This window comes from Nycticebus coucang, chromosome 18, assembly GCF_027406575.1.
Source record: "Nycticebus coucang isolate mNycCou1 chromosome 18, mNycCou1.pri, whole genome shotgun sequence".
Classification (NCBI taxonomy): domain Eukaryota; kingdom Metazoa; phylum Chordata; class Mammalia; order Primates; family Lorisidae; genus Nycticebus; species Nycticebus coucang.
In genome coordinates, this window is record NC_069797.1 from 52259694 (window position 1) to 52279176 (window position 19483).

The 19483-nt window shown below is 54.1% G+C and overlaps 1 protein-coding gene across 2 annotated transcripts; it reads right to left on the minus strand.

Annotated features, from left to right (window-relative positions):
• Positions 1–621: 621 nt before the first annotated feature.
• NGFR (nerve growth factor receptor) lies at positions 622–19229 on the minus strand. 2 transcript variants are annotated; one of them, XM_053569229.1, is made up of 6 exons: positions 19040–19229; positions 12233–12374; positions 8412–8771; positions 4799–5051; positions 3528–3688; positions 622–2881 (listed from the first exon to the last, which is right to left on the minus strand). In XM_053569229.1, the coding sequence occupies exons 1-6, from the start codon at positions 19109–19111 to the stop codon at positions 2580–2582; spliced, it is 1290 nt and encodes a 429-aa protein (XP_053425204.1). In that variant the 5' UTR covers positions 19112–19229; the 3' UTR covers positions 622–2579. The 2 variants fall into 2 exon arrangements, with proteins under 2 accessions (XP_053425204.1, XP_053425203.1); XM_053569228.1 differs by having other exon boundaries at positions 622–2884.
• Positions 19230–19483: the final 254 nt, after the last annotated feature.

A 19483-nucleotide genomic window follows, 5' to 3' on the forward strand; every position in this document is an offset into this window, starting at 1 on the left:
CCACCAGAGGACCTGGCCAAGCCACCAGCAGGAGCTGAGAAGCTCTGACCACCTACCTGGCCAGACGTGGAGAGGGGCACAGGCCTGTGCTTCAGGAACCCTGCAGACCTGGGAGCTCCCAAGCCTGGGCTAGGTAGGACTCAAAGCCAGGCTGGCAGAAGCCCAGGTTAGTACCTACCCACGAAAGCCTCAAGGGAGAAGCCTGCCTAACACCAGGCCATCTGGATCGTGTGTGCGTGTGTGTGTGTGTGTGTGTTTTCGTTCTTCCAGGCAGTGTGGGTGGCTGGATGCTGCAAGGCTGTGACCTGGCTGTCCTAACAAGCTTCTGGCTTCCCTGTGGTCAGTTTCACTTTTGACATCTGGTCAAGTTCACAGCTGGCCAGCTTCCTGCAGGGTCATTTTCACTTTCCCTCTCCAAGACCTGGGCAAAGAGCCCCTAGTTCTTCCCTGCCCCACTTAACTCCATGGCTACACATGTGAACTTTCTGAATTTTGGTTTAAACTTTCCCACTTGGTGGAGGGAAAAATAGGACAGAAACTCACTGAGTTGGAAATTATACCTGGGTCCTTGCCACATACCCAGCACCGACCAACTCAGACCATGTGTACTTCCAGAAAATGTCTTTGCACTATTTTTCTTTCTTTGCTATTTAATGTTCATCACTTACGTTTTATGTGGAGGTTTTAGGAGGGCCCAAGAAATGATTACACAGGATGCAAGGGGGAGATGATAGGGAGGGTTACAGGGGGTCTGGAGCTTGCAGCTCCCAGCTGGGGGGGCCAAAAGTGTCCCATCTCAGCCCAAGGGGAGGCAGGGGGGGCCCAGAACCAAACACATGCTAAAACATACTTACAACCCCCCAACCTCCTCCCCAACTGCTGGGGAGGAAAATAAATACACCAGACTCTGTCCCACTCCCCAGGTACACAGGTGAGGGGCCAGCAGGTGAGTTTTCTCCTCTCATCACAGATTGAGGTCAAAGAAATACCATCTACATACAATGCTCCTGTTCCCTTTCACAGGTTGGGAGCACCCTGGGTTAGGGAAAGGGTGGCTGTCATTGCACAGCCTGCCTGGAGCTCGTTCATGCTAAATAGACAGAGAGCCACACTCATTCCAACATCAAGCAAAACAGAACAGACCAGGGAGGGCGTGGAAAGGCCGCTGAGACCTTGAGGCCTCTTTCTGGCCAAGCTAAGGAAAAAACAGTCTCTTGCAGGGTCCTCTGAACTTGGGAGGAACTCCCTACAGACCACAGTCTAACTCCGTTCCTTCTTGCTGCGTTCCCACGCTGGCCCACTTTTCATTTTCCTTCATCTCAGCCTTCTGGGCCCAGCCAAACCCATGCTTGCAGGGGAGGGGAGGATGGGGGCACATTCGCATTCCTCCACGTGCAGTCCCTTGAAGACAGACACCAGCTCAAGCCTCAGCCATCCTTGGCCTGCCAAACCCAGGGGCAAGGGAAGACAGCCTGAGCAGAGTTCAATTCCCTCCGATGTTTCTCTGGCAGTTGCCCCAGGCAGGATCCGGTCTCAGCCCAAGAGAAGGAACTCATGGAGAAAAGCAAGATTTCTCATTCTGTGTGTGTGCGTGTGTGTGTGTGTGTGTGTGTGTGTGTGTATGTGTTGCATGGAGAAGGGTCTTTAGTCCCTGACCCCTAGGGCTGATTCCAGGGGCCAGTCTTGGCTCCAGGCCTGTGCCCAGAGGGCAGCCATCTGTGGCAGCCCACAGAGGCCACACTGACATGCCTAAGGGACAAAGGGAAGCAGCACCCTTTTCCACAAAACCCAAACCTGACTTGACCATGATGACCAGGCTTTGGGCAAGCATCTCATCTCTACAAAGGGGGATAGGGACCTGGAGATGGTGGCAGGCAGCGTGACCACTTCACTACATTTCCCGGAAGACCACCTTGCCCCCCTGCCTTTAGCAAACCTGAGGCCTCTCATTTAGAGAGGAGGGTGCTAGCCTATACTTGGGCCCCCCACTGCTGTGTGACTTTGGGCAAATCACTGCCTCTCTCTGGGCCTCACTGTCCTGAATGGAAAATGAGGGGTGGAATGAGCTCAAAACCCACTTCCAGCTCTGACAGACCTCTGCTCCTCCTCACGTCAAGCCAGAGGGTAGGGCAAGGCAAGGGAGGGAGAGTTCAGGCCACTGGAATTCTCCCTCGTTCCCCAAGTTCACAGTGTAGAGTCTATGGCTCTGATTCCTCAGTACTTCCCTCTGGGTCTCCAGGGCCTTATCACCACCCCAACACCATCCCTGGTATCGGCCCCCCAGCTACAACACCTGTTATGTGGGTTGGTGTAGGGGGAAGAGGGCAGAGGCCTCGGATGGTGAAGGGGAAGGCAGGGTGGGGCAGGCAGCAGGGGGACTTCTCTTGCTGGACAGGGAAGAAGTGAAGGACCACTTGGAGTGCGGCAACAGGGCTGTGGTTTTGGAGCCTGGACACCGAGGCCCTGCCCAGAGGAGAGGAGTGCAGCTCTGATGGGCTGGCCCACCCCAGGGGGGACAGGCTTGGTTGGAGCATCAGTTATCGGAATGTTGGGGTAGGGCAGGGGCTCTCCAGATGGGCTCACACCGGGGACGTGGCCGTGGACTCACTGCACAGGCTCTCAACAATGTCAGCACGCTGGATGCGGCGTAGGGCAGCCAGGAGGGCATCGAGGGTGGCGCTGTCCTGGGCAGCCCAGCTGGCGAGCAAGGCGCGGGCAGGGCAGGCCTCGTGGGTGAAGGAGTCTATGTGCTCGGGCTGATAGCCCAGCTCTCCGGCCAGGTGCCTCCAGGTGTCCCCCACTGAGCCGTTGAGCAGCTTCTCCACCTCCTCCCGCTTGGCTGGGGGCAAGCTGCTATAGAGGCCTCCATCACCTTTGAGGGCTGCTGAGAACCCAGAGGGGCATCAGGTCCTACCCCTGCATCCCTTTTCCCCCACAAGAAACACGAGTGCCTGGCAGAAGACCAAGAAGTGCCAAGGCATCCCTCCTCCCTATCTGGGGGCCTAGAGGCAAACAGATGGCCAAGATGAAGTCCTAGACAGGGCATAGGGCAGTGGAGGGGCCTGGGGGACGCTGACTCGCTATGTCTTCCTCACTGTGGCTCTAGCCCGGTGCCCACTACCTAACCCCCTCCTCTTTCCCCAGCAACGAATCAAGGCAAAGGAGACTGGACTTCCCAGTTCTAGACAATTGCAGTAAGCGTCCTGGAGCTGGGCTGTGGGCCACTAATTAGGGTACATGCTTAACTACTTGTTCCCTAGAAGTCCAGAGCAGGAAGCTAATTGCAGCTACTTTGGAAAGTAATTAGCCCCCAGGGGGTGCAATTAGCTTGATGAGTCTGGATGCTCCAACTTATAAAAGCCTCCTTTTCCCAAGTCCTCCACTGGAAAGGACCACTCTTACCCATTCCCCCAGCCAATCTCTCCCCTCCTTCCGCAGAGGCCCTGCTAAACCAACCCCTCAGACGGTCTAATCTTAATCATTCTTGTTCTCCCTGCATGAGCCCCCCTGCCTGCCCCACTGCTCACCCTGGCCGGAGGCCGTCTGTGTGTGGGGCTGCTGGTCGTGCAGGCTCTGGCTGTCCACAGAGATGCCACTGTCACTGTGGAGCTTTTCTCCCTCTGGCGGGGGTGTCTGGTTCACTGGCCGGCTGTTGGCCCCTTGCTTGTTCTGCTTGCAGCTGTTCCACCTGGAGACAGAGGCCGGGTGGGTCTCTGGGGTGAGGGGCTGTCGCAGCCGACGAGCATGGTAGGTGCCCAACCATACTCCCACCACAGTACCCAAGGTTGTCTTTCTTTACATATCTGAAACTGAAGCTCTGTGAGGACAGAGGGGCATAAATCCATGATTGCCTGGGAATGTCATTTTTCCTAATCTCCCACATGTGGGCAGCAATATATAAAAGGATTTCCTCTGCAATTATAAGCAGTAACAAAAAACTGAAAACAAACCAAATGTCCATCAATAGGGGACAGGGTAAATAAATTACAACCCATCCATATTATTGAATGAGTGGTTACAAATGATCAGATAATCTGTATGTCCCGAGGAAAGCTCTCCTGAGGGCAATTAAGCCAAAAAGTAAATTATGGAGTAGGCACAGTATGCTCCCACGATGCTTTAAAAAAACTACATGCTTAGAGATAATGATAAAAATTGTATATATACTTTTATTAAAAATATGGACAGAAAACAATTGGGAAGGATCTATTCCAAACAAATTTTCATGAGGAGAGGAGCAGGATTTGGGGAGATAAAAGGTGTCTTTTACTTTTTGCTTTGAAGATATTGATCTTGTTTGCATTTTCCTAAACAAGCATGTATTACTTTGATGATGTTTTTGAAAGAAAAATGGAAAATGTATTTAAAGCTGAAAATGCTCCCATACCATCTAGTGGTTAAAAAAACAAAATGAAATAAAACTGTAAAATGCTTTCCAGGAATTCTTGCCCCTTCTAGATTCCTGGATGAGGGATCCCGAGTGTGATGAGGGAAAGGGAAGGAACACATGGGCTCACAGTGACCCCAGGGTTAACGTGATTGGGGGGCTGAGGGCAAAGCAGTTGTGGGTGAGGGGAGTTAGGGCAGAGAACAGCAAGGGAGTGAGGAAGGCTAGGGCCAGGCCGGGACAGCACAGGACGGGCCAGGCCTCTTCCCTCACCCCCTGCACCCTGCCCTGAAGATGAGCTTGGTTTGGGGTTGAGTTAAAATGATATGTGTGTTTTCAGGTCCAGGTCACAACAAAGCCCTCCTTGAGGGCAAATGTCCTCACTCTCTGTCCCTACCATGCCTCTCTTACCTCTTGAAGGCGATGTAGGCCACGAGGCCCACAACCACAGCGGCCAGGATGGAACAGTAGACAGGAATGAGGTTGTCAGCAGTGCCTCGGGTCACCACGGGCTGGGAGCTGCCCATCACTGTGGTCACCACATCTGCCACTGTGCTGGCTATGATGTCTTGTTCTGGAGGAAACTCAGGCTCCTGGGTGCTGGGGTCTGTGCTTTCTGAGCCTTCTGGGGGTGTGGACCGTATAATCCAACGGCCAGGGATCTCTGGGAGAAAGAGCCAAAGGAGTGAGGGCCTATTTCCCTTATATCCTGACCCACTTCATGTTTTTTCCTGAACCCTTGTCCCCGGCTCTGGGTGCTGCTGGGCCTGGTGCTATGCACAGGGGTGGCGGCTGGGGTTCTGTGCATGATGTCATGATGCTGTAGAGTAAGAGCCTGAAAGCCCAGAGACCTGGGTCTGCTTCAGCTTTGTCTTTGACATGCTGTATGATTCAGAACCAGTCCTTTTTTCTCACAGGACCTCAATTTCCCCATCTATAGAATGGGGATTTTAAGAGAGATGGTCTCTAAGCTCCCTTCCATCTTGGTCTGTGCTCCTAAAATTCTATTCTACCTCCCTGGGTACCAGAGCCCTGGATTGGGGAAAACACACAAAGAAGCCTGAGCCATAGGGAAGCCTCAAGCCAGAACCACTTGAGGAATTGTCTCTCTGACCCCAGGTTGTCCCAGATGACCCCAGTTGCCCTGTCCTGAGGAAGGACTGAGATTACTCCGGTCTGGTCAGAGAGGAGCTTCCCTTACACTACCTCTTCAAGAGTCCCCCATTCTGTCTCTAACATCTTAGGCTCTAGGCTTGGGCAGGGTTGGGGGGCAGCTGGACTGTTTCCCTTCACCAATCCTGGACAGTGGCCAGCCTCTGCTTCCTGCCCTGATCGCCCCCACACAGCCTAATCCTGCCACCTAGAGAAGACAGTGCCAAGTAGCCTGAGCCCTCCTTGAGCAGGAAACAGAGTGCTGGTGGAGAGGGGCCCACAAGGCAGGTACTGCCCGCTGCCTCGGGGGTGGGAGACTGAGTTGCCACCCACCTAGGCTGTCTCATGCCAGTTGGGTATTGCTAGCCTCCCTGGCAGGGCACCCAGCACTTCCTGGCACCAGTGGGTGGGACTTTCCATTCTGCCACACAGCAGGGCAGTGCTAGAGGTTGTGGGCTCTGGATGGCCAGGGGTACTTGTCCAGGCAAAGTTGCCTACCCCATTCATCCTCACTTCCCACGCCTGGGGCAGAGAAGAAAAGCAGATAGGACATGCCAATGGGTGAAGGGAGGGCACCTTGCTCCCCAGTCTGCCCACCCAAGTAGAAGTTGAAGCTGCCCACTGGTTTGGGCCTCCTTGACTCAAGACGAAGATGCTTCAAAGACCCCCATTTTCAGTACCTTCTGAGGGGTAAGTCCCCCAGATATGAATCTGGAATCCATCTGGCTGGCAGGTGAGGGGACTGCCATCTGCTGTTCCCTCCTGCCTTTACCCTGGCTTAGTCCTGAGAAGGGACTAAGGGGCAGCTGGACCCAAAGGCTGAAGATACAGCTCAGCTCAGACTGACCTCCAACCCAGAAGCTGAAGGTATGTGTGTGGTTGGGGTGCTGGTGAATCAGCCCATTGTGGAGATGAGAGCGCTGTGGGGAAGAGTAGAGTGGGTGGCAAGGGACAGGCTGGATACAGTGCCGAATGCCCAAGGTGCTTCTCTCATTTCTCCAGTCCCTTCTGACGGGGGGTGGGGATGAAATCCAGATGTGGCCATGTCCACTAGCATTCCAACCCCTTAAGCCCTTGGCAGGTTCTGACAGCTATTTCCGGAATGGGAGCTGTCAGACTTGGGGGGTGGAAGGAAGGCCAGGTTACCCCTCCTAAGCCCAAATTTCACCAGGGCGGGGGGCGGGGGGGCGCTTCTGTCCCGAGGGTGGGTGAGTCACCATGTTGACACCTGAAATGCATATGCAGGAAAATATGGTCCACTGGAAGGGAGGGTGGCAACCAAACCAAGAATCAAATTGCATTTCCTGAAATGGTCCTTCTGTCCTGGAGCTGACATTTAACCCTTCAGAGGCTGGATCTGAACGGGGAACTGGGACAGAGATAAACATACCCCTCCTCTTTCCAGGTGGCTGGGAAAGTGGGGTAGCATCTGGGAGAACTGTGTGAATGTCCCAAAAGGCGGAGACGGCCTCTCCTCTAGCTACCATCTCTCTTTGCTCTAACCACGGCCCTGACTAAGTCCCCACACTGACTGGTCTGGACCTGCCCACGGAACTGTGCTGCCCGCCGCCTGCCTGCCTGGCTGCTGAAACTCCCTCCCTGTCCTACCTGGCGCCTGATGCCATTTGCCTGTCTGCTGGCCCAGGGCAATCACCCCAAGAACTACTATGCCCTATACCCCGTTCCTCCTCTACTCCTGCCACAATGCAGGAAACTTCAAACACACACGTGGCCTCAGCTTAGCCTAAAAGCCCTCTCGACCCTGAGTTTCCTGAGCCAGAGATGACTTAAAAGGCAGGCATGGGTTGTCAGAGTCACCATCTCACTGGGGGCTGACTGAGGCAGAATGGGGGACCTCCAAAGTTGGGCTATCTTCTCCCTAAGTAGAGAACTAAGTGCTGGAATCCTGTTCTTGTCAGACTGGGGAAGGGGGTCTCTCTCTTGTCACACTGGGAGCTGCCAGCAGGAGGTGCTGTGTTGCCTGCTCAGAGTAAAGGCAACCTAAGGGTTAGGTCTGAAAGGGAAATGGCAGGGTGGGTTAACAGTCACAGGATGATGGAAGGATCTAAAGGCACTGACAGCCTCTCCCTGAGCCAGAAAAGCCCACCCATCTCCCCAGAGATGGACGTGGCCAATTAGAGATGGTTCTTCCTTGCCTCCCAATGTACTTACTTCTCCCATCTGGAGAACTACCCTGTCTCCTTGGGGTCAGCTCCCACCCATCCAGGAGCTGAAAGCCCACCAGCCTACCCTGCCTTGGCCTCAGGCTTCTCGGCCCCAGGCCTGCCCCTCTCATGACTTCAGTGTTCCCTGCATCCGATCTCATCCTTCACTGAACTGTGACTGCTGACCCCTCCCCTATATCCCACAAGTTGAAGTAGGCCAGCCCCACTGTGATCCCTAACCCATCCATAACAACCCTGCTAACCACATGACCAGTAAGGAAACTGAGGTCTGGAGAGAGAAGTGACCACTCTATTGTAACTCAGTGGAGCTAGACCAGGCCTCAGAGACAAGGGGTCCCAACTCCTGAGGGTCTGCAAGCCCCTTTTCCAGTTCAGAAAGCCTGCTTCCAGGATCAAGTAAGTCCTGCTCTGTGCTCTGGCCACAGTGGCCACCTGCCAGCCTTGGATAACAGGCCTAGGATAATGATAACGCTAGGTCTCCAAACACAAGGAAATAGTGAAGGGTATCTTGGTGAGTTAGGATCAGGAATTATCTCCTCCCTCAGGGTACCAGGAAGGGACTGAGATTCAGGTGCCCTAGGTTCAAGGTCACAGAGGTGCCCCAGCTGGCAGGGTGGCGGTGTAGACCCCCAAAGGCGCCCTTCATCACCACTCCAGCCCCGCACCCGCACCCGCACCGCACTCACCCTCGCACTCAGCGTCGGCCCAGCGCGTGCACTCGCGCAGCTGGCGCTCAGTGTCCTCGCACACAGTGCAGGGCAGGCACGGGTCCACGTGGTTGGCCTCGTCAGAGTACGTGCCGTCGGGGCACTCCTCGCACACGGTGTTCTGCCTGTCCTGGCACGAGAACACGAGGCCCGAGCCCGCCTCGCACACGCGGCATGCCTCGCAGCGGCCGGTCGTCTCGTCCTGGTAGTAACCGTAGGCGCAGCGGCACACGGCGTCGTCGGCCTCCACGCACGGTGCGGACATGCTCTGCAGGCCCACGCACTCGGTGCACGGCTTGCATGGCTCAGTGGCGCTCACCACGTCGGAGAACGTCACGCCTGGGTCAGAGGGAAGGGCGGGGAAGCAGCGCACACTGAATTAAGTCGCTTGCTCAAGGGGCACTCCAGATGCAGGAGCAGGAGACCTTGCCTCCCTCATTGCCAAACCAGGATGCCACCCCTGCTTCAGCCTCACCCCTTCATTGACTTCCATCCTCTTCCAGGGATCTTGACACCCCCCCCCAACAAAGCCTATGAAAGCTGGTGGCAGCCGACGCAAAGGAGGGAACGGGCAAGGACCCCCGTCCTCCAGGCCCCCAAAGCACTGGCCCTGAGGCTTCACCGGATAACCAGTGCGCTAAATTTCTTGGCACATTCTATCAGAGAGTTCCCAGGCCTGCACCTTTGTTCCCACCAAGATTAAGGAATAATCTGAGCCTGGTTCCCACCCAGCCCTCCCTGCAGGCCAGAGCTGGGCTGTGAACCCAGCCCAGACCAGGCAGGCCTTCCCCTGGCCTCAGCTGCTTTCTGTTCCTCTCTGCACAGGAGGGGGTTCAGGTGCGGCCTGAATGGGAGGGAGGAGGGTTAGACAGCAGAATTTCCCACCCATGGAGCTACCCTATGCTGCTGAAGGGCTTGGCTCCTGAGGGTGGGGACAGGCCTGCAGGCAAGAGAGTGCAGGTATAGCAGGAACGACTTAAGCTAGAAAGCAAGAAGGACTCTGCCCTTTCAACTGGCATAAAGGGGAGATGTCCAAGCTCACTCCTGACTCATGTGCTCTTAAGTAATGGATGTGCACTCCAGAATAAGGGAGGCACCAGGGTCCTTCTCTTTATGCAAGGAGGGGGAAGGTGCAGAGCCAGATCTTCACCCCTTCCTGCCCAAGGTGGGGGACTCTGTGCCAATGTGGGTCTGGGAGGACTTATCCCTGCTGCAAGGGCAGGAAGAGCCTGGATTTAGGAACCAGAGAACCAGGAGAGGAGGGATTGTTCAGAGAAAGTTCTGTTGGAGGGAAATGGAACCCTGCTTATGGGGTCTCTACATTATCTAAAGCAGGGATCCTCAAACTACGGCCCGCGGGCCACATGCCACGGTGTGAATTGTATTTGTTCCCATTTTGTTTTTTACTTCAAAATAAGATATGTGCAGTGTGCATAAGAATTTGCTTATAGTTTTCTTTTTTTTAAACTATAGTACGGCCCTCCAACAGTCTGAGGGACAGTGAATTGGCCCCCTGTTTAAAAAGTTTGAGGACGCCTGATCTAAAGCATCAGGAGACAAGCTGGAGCAGAGGATCATTATGGGAGGTGGGGTGGGGAGGCAAGGAGGGAAAAGCCAGAGAGAAGCGAGAGGCTCAGAAATATGGGCTGGAGACAGAAGATAAGACCGAAGGAGAGGGACCTGGAGAGCAACCAGTTTGCAGTCAGTTCCCACAGAGGGGCCCTGTGTTTCTCTTCCTAAGGAGATCTGGATTCAAATTTTTTTTTTCGAATCACTGACTAGCTGTGTGACTCTGGGTATTCTACTTAACCTCTCTGAGCTGTTTGTTTGTTTGTAAAATAGAGAATAATATCTCCACTCACAGACTTGTGGTGAGGAATAAATTCAACTCAGCCGTAAAGCACTTGGCACATAGCAGGAATCCTGTAAAGGTTGGGCCCCGTGAGGGTGAAGAGTGAGCTTTGGTGGTAGTAGGGATATCTCAGCAGATAGGACTTCCAAACATAAACAGAGGAGGCAGGATGTCCGATCTATATGAACAAGAGGGTCCTATCTGGCTGGCATGTAGCAGGGGGTTGAGTCTAGTCACACTGGAGGGGAAAGGGAGAGCCCTGCTCTTGGGAAAACAAAGAAAATTAGCAGAAAACTCCTGGGAGAAGGTATTGGTGGTGTGAAAAATGTGGTCGTTTTTTGGCAGAGAATGAAGGCAGGAGCTTAATAGGTTTCCTTGTGGAAACATTTTGAGGATAGAGGGAAAGTCCTCTGGGGTCTCCATCCCATAAAGTGGGCTTGTAAAGTCAGCCAGTTAACGCAGCTGGAGGTGGGGGAGGGGGAGAGAGGGGAAGGAGGGGAAAGGAGGGGAGGAAGTGGAAAAGAAGATTCTCAAAGCCTCCTCTGAGCCTCCCTTCCCCTTCCCCAGAGAAGTTCTCCAGAACTTCCTTCTCCTGGGCTTCTCCACCCCACACCTCCTCTGAAGATCCTTTGACTGAAAGGAAGTGAGGTTTCAATCTCAGGAGATTTAGGCATAAGGAGGAGAGCCCTGGCTGGAGTCTAGGAAATGAGGCAGGCAGACATTGGAGGTTCCAGGATAACAGATGGTTTAGCCAACCCTGCCCTGGGATGGAAACCCTGTTAGGCCAAGACCAGGGCAGGTATCCAGAAAGCAAGGTGGTAAAGACATTGCAGGATGTCTGCCCTTCCCACCGAGCCTGGGCATCCCTCTGCTGGGAATGGGGTTACAGGGTCCATAAGTACAGAGATGGGATGCCTCTGGGGAAAACCCAGGAGTTAGGGCAGCATGAAGGATGGTAGAGTCGGGGAGGAGAGTTGCAGAGGTAAGACTAGGTCAGCAGGTGGGTTCAGAGATCCTAGCTCTACATCCTTACTCCAAGTAGGATTAAAACATAATCTGATTACGGTTCCCACCAGCCCTTCAAGAGGACACTGTATGCCAGGTAGAAGGCAGGATCAGTGCCAGTCATGGCAGTGGTCAGGAAAAGGCACTGACCCCATGGCCTGAAGACAGCAACTGAGGACTGGGGCCTGGAGGTGTTAGCAGAGACTGAGACTCCTGACTCAGAAGCACACAGAATTCAGACCCTGGACAAGGCTGGGGCCAAGGGGCCCAGAACCCCTATCCCTTTCATCCACCAGCCCTGAGGTTCTTTCTCCTCTTGAAGGAGATCTGAGGAAGGAATGGCCACAGGTTTCCCTCTCCCCTCCCCAACCCCGTATCACCCCATAGGAAGTATGTCACCCCACAGTAAAGACATCCTGATAGTACTCCAGACCCATCCTTGCTGCCTTAGGAAGCTCTGCTTCCTGTTTGAAGCTGGAGAAGAGCTGGCCTTGGGGGAGGGGCAGCCACACCCTCCCAGGATACCCCAAGGTCAGTCTCCAGGGCAGCCAGGACTTGATCCTCTTCTCCCTTCCCCCAAACACGGGAGGGTAAGTGGCAGCCATTGATTTTGCAGTGCAGATATTTTTAGCTGGTCTTAGCATCAGCTTCTTCTCCCTGCCTGGCCACACTCTTCTACCAGTCCTTGCTGCTTGGGAGCTGGGAAGGGGGGACCCCTGGGAATCCCCCATCAAGTCCCCCTCCTCCCTTTGCACACTTCTCTTCTCCATTCTCAGCTTCTGTCTGCTGCCTATACTGTGTCAGACCCATCCACTTCTGGTGACCATACAGTAGGGGGCTGGGGACCCTGCTTATAAGACCTGTACCGGGCATGCTTCCCCCCAGTGCCTCTCTCCTCTTTCCCAATCCTCTCCCCCCACCCTGCCTGCCACCCTATACTTACTGTCCAGGCAGGGCTCACACACAGTCTGGTTGGCTCCACAAGGCTGGGCCACACCCTCACCCAGGTTGCAGGCTTTGCAGCACTCTCCGCTGTGGGTGTACAGGCCTGTGGGGCATGCCTCTTTGGCACCTCCGAAGGACACCTGGGTGAGGGAGATCAGAAGGTCAGACTGGCAAGGGAAATGGGGGGAGCTTCTGGGAGATCAAACCCCCTTCTAATGCCTTCTATTGGAACCACCTGGGCTGGGATGAGCTCACCAGGGAGGCATTAGGCACATCAAAGGTGGCAGGGAGAGGCAATGAGGCAGTGTGCCCCTGCAGGCTGCTGGGGATGCCAGGCCAGAGTCCCAGCTGCTGACCTTCAACAAAGTTCACCTTGGGGTTACAGCAACTCCAGGAACTCTGAGGTTACACGACTGGGGAAGGCAGCCTGAGGCGTCTGCTGGCAGAGATGTCCTAAATGGTTGGACAGGTTGCAGCTTGCACAGGGCTTCCAGACTAGAGGGTAAGTAGGGCTGAAATCTAGCCCAAACGCCATTCACTAAGCTTCGCACCTGCAGGGCTGCATCTACTCAGAGGAGGGGGTCTTTTCTAACAGAGGCCAGCCGAGCCCTACTCCATGTCCTTATTTCCACATATTAAATAACACATGGGCGGTGTGTGTGCCCAAGAGCACAAGGCACAAGCCTAGGGTCTTGGGCTGGAATCCTGACTCTGCACTGGGGTCTGGCCTGCCCTGCCTTCCTGCTCTGAGTCTTCATCCCCCTATACAGATAGATGTGGTAACAGCTCAGGACCAGGGCAAAGGACCAGCCAATTGACAAGAATCTGGCGCTGAGACAGGGAGATAGGGATGCTTGTTATCAGTGATGAGATAGCAGCTGCTCTCACCACCTAGCAGCCCAGCCCTGTGCTGGGTTTGATTACCAGCCACAGCACCCCTCCCCCCACCACGTGGCCACTGGGAATGGCTCTGGAACCAGGGGAAAGGGGAGTCAGATTCCTGCCACTGAAGCATCTTTGCTCATGGATGGAACGATTTAACACCAGATTCCCTTGAGGGAGGGGCTGCTGGAGGCTTGCTTCGTGTTTCTGTTCCTTAAAAAATAATCTTAATGTCTAATAAAACTCCAAAGCCTGCTTCACTGCCTCCAGATCATGCAGGCCCTATTTGATGCCGTGAAGTATTTGCTCTTGGGTCATAAGACCAAGGGGGAGCTTTACAAGGATTTTTGGGGGCCATTTCTCTGCTTCCACATTGGCCAGATTATGGCCAAGACACTCCCTTCTCTCTCTTTTAAAATATCCTGGAGTCTCACCAGAGTTTGGTGGGGGAAAAATAGGAGGCAGAGGGACAGACAGTTTGGACCAATCCAAGAGGCAGCCTGTGGTCCCTAGGAGACTGGCGAACAGGACACAGGCAGCAGAGGAGGGGGAACCTTGAGTGTTGCCACCATCTCCTCCCAGATGACAGCAGCACACAGTGCTGGGAACATCTGCAGACCAGGAGCCGGGGGGGGAGGGGGAGGAGGGTAAAGGGGGCCAGATGCAGCTTTCCCCCAGGAGGTGAGATTCCAGAAAGGTCTGTTCTGATTTCTTTTCATCCTTTAGGGCTCTGCTTAAATGTTACTTCTTCATAGAAGTGGTCCTATTGCCCCCTCTCCTCCCAGATTACACCTCCTTCCTGCTCTCATGTTCTTGTTCTTGTCTGGCCTGATACTTTATAGACTCCCTTACTAGCTGTCAGCTCCCTGGAAAAGGTAGATTGGCCTAGTGCCTGACATAGTATCAGGTACATAATAGGACACAATGTATACATGTGTGGAAGTTAACATGAAAATACTGTATGACCACAATTCCAGGAGAACAACTCGTTTTGCATAGCTGAGCATCCAGAGTCAAGGACTTGCTCCTGTAATCAGCTAATGTTCATTTTCACCACTGTTGCTGCACCCTTCTGTCTCTGGAACATACCTTCATGGTTTCTCCATGACTCAGGGACACAGTGTTTATACCAGTGATTACTCTGGGCTGCAATGCAGTAAAGCTCTTGTGTTCTTTATCTCAAACTACCACATTTTGTCTTTTTGAGTTCCTTTGTCAGCTTTTTAATAGTTTTTCTGCTTCCTCCCTTCCTGTCAAGGTATCAGTTATCACTTCTTGCTGCTACCAGAATGTGTTCTGAAGCAGCCTTTTCCCTATCACTCTAATATATTTACAGTCTAAGTGACTCTTTACAGCCTGAGTAACTAGCCTTGGTGGAAAGGTAAGTAGGATCTAGATCAGGAGGGAGCAACTCTCTGAGCGAAACATGTGAGCCATAGTGCCTCCCTCCTCCATCACTCTGAATCCTGGCTCCTTACTTGGGGGCTTAGGGACCTGGGACAGGTTTTGAATTTCTCTGAGCCTCAGTTTTCTCATCATTCAGTAATCATAACAGTACCTGCCTCCTAGGATTGTTGTAAGCATTGAACGAGTGAAGAAGGTGTTTATACATTTTAGAACCCCCTCCCCCTTTTTCTCTTCCCCAAGGTCTGTCTTGCTGCTTTTGTGGCTCCTTGATGTGTTCCAGTTAGGTGAGGTCAGCAGAGGTCTGGATTCTGGACGGCAGAGGCATCTGTCTATGGTAGTTGTGGGCAGCTTTGTGCAAGCTCCTCCACCAAAGTCCTATATCTTGTCTCAAGACTTGCACTTAGAGTTGGGGCCATATAATTAGTAATCATGTGTTTCTTATGCTTGTTTTATATTCCTTCTGTCATAAAATCCTAGCTCTGCTACTTCATAAATAACATGGTACTTTCAGTAAATTATGTTTTGTTTGTTTGTTTGTTTAGATAGAATCTCACTTTGTTACACCTGGTAGAGTGCCGTGGTGTTCCATAGCTCACAGAAACCTCAAACTCTCAGGCTTAAGCGATCCTTTTGCCTCAGTCTCCCAAGTAGCTGGGACTGTAGGTACCCACCACGTGCCCTGCAATTTTTAGAGATGGGGTCTCTCTCTGGCTCAGGCTGATCTTGACCTGTGAGCACAGGCAATCCACCCACCTCAGTCTCCCAGTTGCTGGGATTACAGGCATGAGCCACCACACCTGGCCTTGAGCAAATTACTTAACCTCCCTAGACTTGAATTTTCCCACCTAAAACATTGGGTTGATGATATCCACCACACAGGGTTGCTGGAAGAATGAAATGAATTAATTTATGCAAACTATCTCTGATGTATAGTAGAAATCCAATAAATGTTAGTTATTCAAGAAGTGTCTTGGGTGGCGCCTGAGGCTCAAAGGAGTAAGGCGCCAGCCCCATATGCTGGAGGTGGCAGGTTCAAACCCAGCCCTGGCCAAAAACTGGAAATAAAATAGAATAAATAAATAAATCAAGACTTTACATCTTAAAAAAAAAAAAGAAGAAGTGTCTTGTCTTAGGGAGAATGAGGTGCTGGTCTTAGGCAGGTGGTATTGGGAAGAGAGAGTCTAGGCAAGCAGAGTGGGGTGATTAGAGTTCAGGGTAATTGTTCCAAAATCAGATCAAAAATGATCAATTTATCAAAATGACAGACACCTGTCTGTAATTTGTATGTATTACATTTATTCATTTAAATATGATAGAATGATTTCATCCCATTGTCAGGAATGCTTGCCATCTTTGTTTATGCCATTTCAAATCTTTCAAGGAACTAAGGTATAAATATCCTTGAATGGATTAACTTTTAAGAATCTTATTTTTTTATTGGAGAAAAGAGGAAATACACCAAAATAGTTGAAAGTATTTGAAACTATATGAGTGTTTCAGCTTGATGGGTCTTGATCATTCATAGTAGCTTCAGCAAAGGGCTCCTTAGGTGAATGGAGCCACGGCCACCGCCATGGTGTTGGACAGGTTTTCAAATATTTGGAGGTTCATGCAAACCCAGGGGAGGCACTGGCAATTCCGCCCCACCCCGTTTTGATAGAGGTTGAGTTGGGGGTAGGAGACAAGGACAATGCCTAGGACAGTGCTTCATGGAGACATGAGATGGGGGCAGGGGCTGTGCATGGGGAAAAGGGATTCAGTTCTAAATCTGTGGTGCCAAAGGTGTATGGCATGGATCCAATCTCCCAGGCTGGTGGGAGTTGGGGCCATGGCTTCTTCTAGGACATAGATGGTGGGGAAAGGAGGAGAAATGAGGAAAGAGTAAGCTTCCAGCCAAGCATCTTGGGTTCCAACAAAGGCGCCACCACTTGCTAACTAGGAGAACCGTCTCATGCCTGAAAATCTGGGAGGTACATCCTCCTCAATTGTAAAATGGATTCCTGTTTAATTTCTCTAAATTATTCTGCTAGGACCTTATAAGGATTAAATAACTCACGAGAAAATATCTAAGGCACTGTGAAGCACATAGTAGGCACTCAACACGTTTCATCGTTCCCTCCTCCCCACTCGGCCCCCCAGGGAAGAAGCTAGTTGCCTGAGCCAGACTGGGATGGTACAGTGTGGTGGGGGCCTTTCTCTCCCGGAGCGCCTCTCCACCCACCATCCACCACTGCCCGGCCGTTCGCGCCTCCCATTTGCTGCCCTCGCTGCGTCCCTCTTAGGCGCATTAGCCAGCCAGGCGGCTCCGGTTACAGACGTCTGTATGACAAAGTGCCTCCATTACCGGCGTGGCCCGGCAGCCGACCCGCCGGGACGCGCTCTGGTTTCAGCGCTCTCTCTCCCCGCGGCCCAGGAAGAAACTCCGACAGCCGCTGTGCCAGAGCCGGCTCCTACAGCGCAGCCGGGCCTGGAGGCGGAGGCGAAAGCCCAGGAGCTGCAGACTGCGGACTCTGCTCCGGGGGCCACCTTCCAGAGACTCCAGGCCCTCTTCACCTCTTCTCTACTTAGGGACAAACTCTCCTGCCCAGATCCTGAGCCCACGCCCTCGCCCCTCCAGGATCCCAACTACAGGCAACCCCAGTCCCTCCTCCCCATCCCAGAAACATCTCTAACCAGAGACATCAAGTCAGCAAACATGCCAGTATTCACCCCCAAATCTACGGATGAGCCACAGGTACTGACAGCTCCAGGGCACCGGGGCTGAACTTCATATATGGAGCCAGAGACCATACAGGGTCTCTGTGCTCCCCACTCCCATGTTCCATAGCCTCTTGATTCTGCACACCGTGTCAACCCCGCCCCTGCCGTGAAGCACAGCTCTTATCCGAGCTGACACGCCCAGCTGCCTCCTCAAGATAGCAAGGGAGTGTGGCGCTTGAGAGAGCCAGGTGAGGAGAGTCTAGCAAGGACTCTGGCCCAACTTGCTGTAGGATCTTGGCCAAGTCGTTAAACTCTCAGAGCCTCATTCTCCGTATCTGTAAAAGGGAGATTTTGGGGGGCAATGCTCAAACCAAAGATGAAAATGGCAGGAGAGTGAGGACCCCTCCTCCATTGCCAAACCATCCAGGACATTCAGTTCATGGCCACATCTCCTAAAAATCTTGTTAGAACCACCCAGAGGACTCAGGTGCTTTTGAGGAGGACCCGCCGACCATGCACTATGCGATAGAGTATGAGTCATCCCAGCGCCCCCGTCTTGTTAGGTTGCTGAGAGGGGTGCTCACGCATCCCGACCCTCCTAGGCACTGGAACCCAATGAGCTCTGTGGGTGCGGTTCTCAGGCCGCAGAACTTAATGAGGGGCGACGCGCAACCCGAGGCGCACAAGCGGCTGCGGATGGCACATCCCGCGCCCCCCAGCGCCCCCTGCGGGAGCCTCCAGCCTGCGCGTCAGGGAGCTGCGCGCTGCCCGACTGTCTCCGCCTTGAGCGTCCCGGCGCTCTGCCCCGGTGGCAGCGGACAGGGGAGTTTGGGGGATGCCTGATACATCCCTCCGGATCCGCTGCTGCCAAACCGTGAGGACATGCGCGTCAGGGAAGTCTACCTGCTGTAGGAGAACCCCGGGAGCAGGTTCGCCCTCGGCGAAGTGGACACTGCCTTCCTAGCCCGGAATCCCCTGCCTTAATTCCTGGACTGGGCGAGGCCACGAGAAAGAGTGCGGGGACAGACGCGCGAAACGTCTGTGCCTTCGCTCCTTCTTCTCGTTCCACAGTCCCTCAGCGGGCCTGTGGGTTCCTGACCACTTTAGCGTCCTCACCCCATCTCCGTCCGCTTTTCTTTAGCTTCCATCTCTCTACCTCCCTGGCTGTCGTCCCTCTTCTGACCTCCCTAGTCCGCTTCTGCTCCTCTTCAATCGCCGCCTCCGGCTCCCCAACCTCTCCCTCCGACGCCCCTCCCCCTCATTGTCTGGATGGTCCCCCTTGTCCACGCTGGGTCCCCTCTGCCTCCAGCCCCTCCGACCTCTTCCTCCATTGTTCCACCCCCTCGTCTGCGGGTCCCCGCCTCAGCCTCGCTCACCCTTCACATCTCTAGTCCTCGTCCCATTCCCCCTCCTTCTCTTGCCTTGGTTCCCTCCCACGACTCTCCAGAGACTAAGATGCTGAGGAGGAAAGTCCCCTCGGGATCCCAGCATTCGAATGTCCTCTTCCGAAGAACCCAGGCATCCAAGTGCCCCAAGTCTCCTCCTAAGAGACCTCCTGCGAGCTCCCCCATAGAGCGTCCCGGTACTCCAAGACCGACATCCATGCGTGGGTCCTGTCCGCATCTCCACCCTAGGGCTCAGAGTCACCTCTGTGTTTCGAGAACCCCAGACGCTCCTCGGCGGATCCCAGCATCAGAGCTCCTCTCCCGACACCTACCCCAGCATCTGGACCCCAGTGCTCCGTTCTATTTCCTGGATATCGGCGCAGCTCCCCTCTAGGCTCTGATCCCAGGAAAGGGAGCGTGCTAGCACTCACCTCCAGGAGCAGCAGCAGCAACAGCAGCAGGCGAGGCCGGTCCATGGTGCGGCCGGCGGCACCTGCCCCCATCGCTCGCCTCCCGCGGCAGCGCTCGGCTTCCACCTCAGTCCGCTCTGCGGACCGATAGGGCTGGGCTGCGCGGCGCTCCAGCGCCCGCCTGTTCGCTGGAGCTGGCCGAGGCTCAGCTCGCTCTGGCTGCCAGCAGGAGGGGCTGGGCGAAGCCAGTTCTGTGGCCCCGCCTCCTCCCCGCCCACCCTGCCCACCCCCGGAACCGCGCCCGCCCGCCCTGCCGCCTCGGGGTAGGGAGCGGAGGGTAAGGGAGGGCGTGCGGGGAGCCGCGCCTGCGCCCGCGCCCCTGCTGCCCCTTCTCGGCGTCCTGGCCTTTGCAGCCGCTCACCCACCCCGCTCTGGTACCCAGTGTCCGTCCAGCGCTGATGCACG